The 6,453-nt window shown below is 44.7% G+C and overlaps 1 protein-coding gene across 2 annotated transcripts in view; it reads left to right on the top strand.

Annotated features, from left to right (window-relative positions):
* Positions 1–4,907: 4,907 nt before the first annotated feature.
* Positions 4,908–6,453, top strand: part of TBC1D2B (TBC1 domain family member 2B) — a 44,799-nt gene continuing 43,253 nt past the window's right edge. For both annotated transcript variants that reach the window (XM_018552768.1, XM_018552767.1), the window contains exon 1: positions 4,908–5,387. In XM_018552768.1, the coding sequence (XP_018408270.1) occupies positions 5,058–5,387 (330 nt within the window). In that variant the 5' untranslated portion in view covers positions 4,908–5,057. The remainder of the gene's footprint in view (positions 5,388–6,453) is intronic.

Genomic DNA, 6,453 nt, shown 5'->3' with positions numbered 1-6,453 from the left:
TATCAAAATGTATTTTGTGGTTTAACTAATATTAAAAATGATACATTCATAAGTCCAAACAAAACCCTGCATGGGATATGTTTGTATATTCAGTGATACAATATATAATTCTAAATATCCAAGTATTCATACATAACATGATATTATTCACATATTTTTTGAAAAAATATATTTTTTTGATAAGTAGCATTGTCCTTAACGTGGCTTAGCTTAATAGGCCCCGACGCGTTTCGCCACTGGCTTCATCAGGGGACCCACTGAGGATGGATCATGCAGGGTTGGTTTGCGGAGTAGAGGCGATGCCTAGAGAATCGAGAGGGCGGGTGGCGGGTGGCCCCACCTCCTCCCTCACGGTCTCCTTGGTTTGTCACACCTGGGACCTTAGGGTTTTACCGAGAGAGACGGCATCAAGTCGTCCAGCCAGATTCACCAGGAGACGTTATCCGAGGTAAGATGTTGAGGCAGTAGAGCTGTATTTCTATTGGGTCTCCCTGGTGTCGTAGAGCTAGCTATATGCCTCCGTGGCGATCTCCGCTGGGGTTCCCTATATTTACTAAGTTGACCACCACTTTGATAGGACCTATGTATGTCCTGCTATCTCTGTTACCATTCATATTCTTGCAGAATATAAAATGTGGCGGGTACGGACTGCAAGAGGGGAGGGAGACCCGCGAACATGCTTTTGCTGATCTCTCCTCCATGGAATGAACCCGGAAGCGACAACGAACCCCTCCTGTGGCTGGGGAAGAAGCTGATTAAGCACAATCTGTGCTTGATTAGCTTCATTGGAGTGTGAAGGTGACATTAGGGGTATAATACACCACATATGTTGGGTATCACTGTGCAAGCCAGGGTGAAAGCAATAATTGTAGGGCCATTGCGCATGGTTAACTCTAAACCAGGGGTGGGCAAACTGTGGCCCTCCAGGTGTGGTGCAACTACAAATCCCATTGAGGTGTTGCAAGACCCTGACAGCCACAGACACGACTCCCAGTGGCCACCCCTGCTCCTAACTGATGCCATGCAAAAGCTTTTAAGCTATCGCTTATGGACAATTGTGGGTACTGTAGTTTTTTGCCATTTCACAGACACACGCAATTTTGAAGCTTGACATTTTTGGTATCTTTTTACTCGGCGCAAACCTGATCTTTTATATTTTACCCAAAAAATGGGTAACTATTGTGTTTATGCACACTAAAATGTATTTAAATGTATTTTTACTGAAGCTTGGGTTTGATAAACAGTTGTGCCAATATCATGCGACATAAAAAATTGCAACTGCCACCATTTTATTCTACAGTGTCTCTGCTTTCAGGAAATGTAACATTCTAAGAGGGGTTAAGTATTCAGGCATAAAATGTGGATTATAGCATGTGTGCAAAAAAAAGCAAAAATGGCTCTGGCAGCGAAAAGGGTTAATGAGACCCTGTCACCAACTTGGAAAATTGTAAAATCACTGAGAAATCAAGTACTTACCTCCTACCTCCAGCAAGGAGAAGTCAGTGCTCCCCCTGCCACTGCTGCCATCTTTTCCTGGTCTTCTTCCAGCCCAGTGTCCCCTTTCTTTTTGCGCACTGAATTTACATTGTCCCCACACCCAGATCTATTTGTAGCATCTTGCAGATGGAGCGCACTGCACTGTGCCTGATCTGCAGGCAGTCTACACGAAGGAACATGTACAGGCAAACATATTAAACAGTTTTTTCTTTTGGCAGAAAAGAGTTGCAAAGTTTCTTTTCCCAAAAAAAACACTACTTACTAGATATTTTTTGTAATGTTTAGTTTCACTTTAAATCAGCTGCACAGCAATCAGTTCCTAATTTTCGTTGTTTGCTTATTAGTCCCAAGCACAATGCTAAACTGCACAAAAGTAAATGCTAACGCATGAATTGTAGTAACCCCTGACAACCAGGTTTCCTCTTACGGCATCATAATGTAGTCAGACTAATGATATATGCGTTTTAAATTACTTGGTATGGATTGCTGCACAGCACTGCTCTCTGCACTAGGGCTCAATGAAATGTTATATACAGTAGATGTAGATAATTATATCAATGTGTTCATTTTTGTAAACATATTATAGATTATAATTGTACCAGTTCATGGGAACTTGGAAATGGCCATATTTGAGCATAACATATGCATCCTGTGCTTCCTACTTAGTAGTGTTTTATGGTGATTCTCAACCATTGGTAAATGTAACCCCGTGGCTATTCCTACGGGTCCCCACACACCTTCCGATTATCGTACGAGAATCGCGGGAAATCCCGCGATCGTACGTTTTTTAAAGTACCTTACAACCATTGCAAGACAGAAGTCTTGCGATGGTTGTAAGGTGTGTGCCCAGCTTACTTCTTAAATATATCAAACCTCAATCACTAAATGCTTTAACATGTTAATGTATTCTCAAACATTGCTTTACATCTTTTTAATTTGGCAGCTTTTATTAAAGCTGAACTCTGAAATAAACAAATATTGTCTAAATATAAGAGCCATATACTGTATATTTCTTTCCTGGTCATTTGTAATGTAATGCCACATCATGGCCACCAGATGGAGCTGAAGAGCATAGAGAATACTTATTTCCTATGTTCCTCATCGCCACGTAGTGGCCATAATGCAATACTAAGAACATTTGTTTTTGCCTCTATTCGCACAGATTGAACATTCACAGAGATTCGCAAATTGTTTATAAATAGACCCCACTTGCTCTGTGAAGGAGTTTCCTGTAATAAAGACAAGTCACTGCTGCTCTTTCCCGCAGCTCTGCTTTCTGCACGGTCTATGAACAGCACTGTGACATTTTTACTGCTACTTTTATATGGTAATTTACTAGGTTTGCAAAGGTGTGTTGAGCACACAAAGTGGATTATATCATATGTGGCTATTGAGGAATATATTGCAATTAAAGTTTTTATGCCTGTAGATTAGCTTTCAGATTATTCCTTGAGATGTTGCCATGTAGGTCCACCCTGGTGGCAGGGATAAAATGTGCTGGTGGTGCATGCTATGGGAAGGGGAGGGGCAAGGGTTGTGCATCATCCCGCCAGCCAGAGCGTCCCGCTCAACTGCGATCAACCAGTGACGTCACTGGATGCCAGGAACTGGGCGGGATGCCAGTCAGAGTGTCCCAGTTTGCTACGAGCCAGGCAGGGGAGATGTGTATGGCTCTTAGCAGCCTGGGATGCTCTGACCAGAGCAGCAGGCACACTGCAAACATTGTGCAGCAGAGCGGCCATACCGCCCCCCTCCCCCATGTGACCCAAAGAGTTGCCGCTAGAGGCAGCAGCCCCAGGATGCCTCATTATAAGGACGGATGCGATCATACAGGATTTATATAGGCCATCAGTCTGCGTAGTGCTTTATATAATAAAGCGACCCATTACAGTTGCCATATAACTCAAGACAAGAGGATTAAACATAAACTCCAGGCACACACATGGTCATTTAAAGGAGAACTATGAGGTGAGTGCTCAGTAGATCGGGAGGTGAGCGAACACATACCGGCGTTCGCTCACCTCTCGATCCTGTCACGGCTCTCTGCCGTGACAGGGGACGGGCTGGATTCCCCCCTACCTGCTCCGATCCGCCAGCGCTGACTGGCGGAACGGACGGGGGAGGGGGCGGGTACAGCTGGCTTTCCCTCTAGATAGGCAGAGCCAGCTGTCAGTCACGCAGCTGGGCGGATCCCGTCACAATTGTCGGGATCCGCTTCAGTTGCGGCGTCTCAGTATACCGCGAGCTACTGCTCGCGGTATAATGACCCAAGGGTGACGGGAGGACGCTAGTTTGTGTCCTCCCGTTACCCTAAGGAGAACTATGGGGAAAAGCCCTAACCCCATAGTTCTCCTTTAAGCATGTTTCTTAATCACCACAAAGGATATAAATCTACTTTGTGAGCACTGCATGCCTTTTCATACCTGGTTAATACCTTGTAAATGTAGTGGTGACATCATCACTGTGCAGCACATAGCCTGTGCAGAGATCAGACCCAGCAGGTCCATCCACTGCCTGCAGAAAACTACAGAAGTGGGCGGAGACAAGACCAAAAACCCGCACAGGGAGAAAAAAGCAGCATTGACTGGTCTTTATTACAGGAAACTCCTGCACAAAAATAGAGATTTAACAGTGAACAACTAATACACATACCTCGTATATTTAGGCAATATTTACTTATCCTGGACTTCAGCTGTAATCCAAAGTATGCCATTGGAAAACAAAAAAACGACATTATAGCTTCCCCTCTAAATGACACCATTTTTGTCCATGAACCCCATAAAACTAAACTATAGCAGAAAATAGTATTTAACATTTTTTAGTCATTCACAACTTCGAACTATCACGGTTTATAAATCCGCATGCTAAACCTAACCTGTACATTTGTTCCTGTGTTATATACGTGGCAATCCCGTGCAAACTTTGGGTGGAAACTGCATTAATATATTTATTTTATAGAGGTGAAGCCCACGCCCCTTCTCGCATGGTTTACAATGCGAGCGCTGTGCATGCCGGGAGTTGAAGTCTTCCCTGCGCTGCAAAGCGAACGTATCGGCGGAGGGTGGACTACAACTCCCGTCAAGCGTGGTGTCAGCGGTCAGTCATGGGATGCAGCGCAGGGCGAGTGGAGAGCTAGCTCAGGAGTTTGGGCAGCGGGGAGACGAATTGTAGCCAGCGTAGACCCTGAATGATACTTCCACAGCTTGCAATGAAGCTGAGACTCTACATAGTGTGAGCTGCATGAGGACTGAGAGGAAATACATTGTGAGCACATGTGTGTGCTGGCAGGATATAAACTGGGTGCAACACGCAAGAAATGCAAACCAGAGGCAGCTGTTACAACACAAGGCAGGAAGCAGTTTTTTCTGTAGATGGAAGTATTGTCTCACAGATACAAATGTAAGATAAGAGATCCCCAGAGTTGGGTCTGAGAGCAATCAGTAGATGAGGCTGAGCTATCAGACTTGCCTTGGAAGTCATCAGAACCGTCCAATGACATATACCTGGATGCAGGATACTGACCCTGATGGTAATGTTTACTGGTGACAGATCAAATAGATATGCCAGGTGTGGAAGACAGAAGAAGCAGCCAGGACCAAGCTGCTGAAGACCCTATGACATCCTCACTGACTGGAGAAGCTACCAAAGAACCAGCAGCTAAACTTTGCGGCAATTTGGCAAAGCTGTCAGGGAAAGGGCCCCTGAGGAGCTTCAAGAACCGCTGGTTTGTCTTTGACCCTCGGAAGTGCTACCTCTACTACTTCAAGAGCCCTAATGATGCCCAGTCCCTGGGATATATAGATATTGGAGATGCTTCCTTCAGCTATGACATGGAGGTGGAAGAAGGCCAGTTTGAGATCCGTAGCTCTGGACGGGTTTCCATCCTCAGGGTAAAATGGCGATGTTATGTTGCAAGATGATTGGCCATATTTTTTTGTCAGCATAAAGTTTTAAATTGTAACTCCAGCCAAAACTTTGTTTAAAGTTTTGTAAAAAGTATTAGAACCTCTGTTGAGTTTTTATTGCTCTGTGGCTCCATTAGAGAGGTTTATGGTGGGACAGTAATGAGTAGAGGTGAGCCTTGGCTTGGTGCGAACCCAGTTCATGTGAATTCACCCAAGCCCGCACAAAACTGCGATGTCCACTTCGCCCTCCTGCCCTAAACAGTGGCGGGGCATTCTTTGCCCCTTTGTGACGTATAGTTGCAGGGTGGGGAATGCGCCTCTCCACAACTGATTGCAGTCACAGTTATGAGCAGGCTTGGGTAACAAGCAAGGGTCCTCATTAGTAATGAGGAGAAATCTTCCTAAAGGATCCCCAATGTTAGTAAGACCTTACAGGGGTTCTTATCCTTTCCTATTCTATCCAAAACTTAAAAAAAGCTTTGGACGTACACTTTTATTTGGGACTAGAGTTATAGTTACATTAAAGTTACATTCACAGTATTTGTTAAGTATGTTACTAAGGGCTGACAGTTTAGAGCTAAGTGTAACCTTATTGTCGTCTGATATTAATATACAGTTACATTTTTCATTATATCCAAACTTACAAGCAACATTTCTCAAATTTATTTGTATAGTGGTACTTTAAAGATGGACTTGAATCTGTTACTTTAAAAGAGAACTAATGGGGTAAGTGTTTTTCCCCATAGTTCTTTTAAGGGTCATGTGAGGACATATACTAGCGTCCTCCTGTGACCCAAAGCTCAGTATATAGCAAGCTACTGCTTGCGGTATACTAAGACCGCCACAGCCAGTACGGATCCTGACATTACTGTTGAGATCCAGCCAGCTGCGTGAGTGACAGCTGGCTCTGCCTATCTAGAGGCAGAGCCAGCTGTACCCGCCCCCTCCCCCGTCCGTTCCTCCAGTCAGCGCTGGAGGATCGGAGCGGGGAGGGAATCCCTGCCGGGAGCCGTGACTGACAGTCACCGCTCTCTGAAGGGAGATGATCAAG

The sequence above is a fragment of the Nanorana parkeri genome, unplaced genomic scaffold (genome assembly GCF_000935625.1).
Source record: "Nanorana parkeri isolate BGI_ZX_2015 unplaced genomic scaffold, ASM93562v1 scaffold97, whole genome shotgun sequence".
Classification (NCBI taxonomy): Eukaryota; Metazoa; Chordata; class Amphibia; order Anura; family Dicroglossidae; genus Nanorana; species Nanorana parkeri.
The sequence above is the reverse complement of the archived record's forward strand: the minus strand, read 5'-3'. Positions and strand labels throughout refer to the sequence as shown.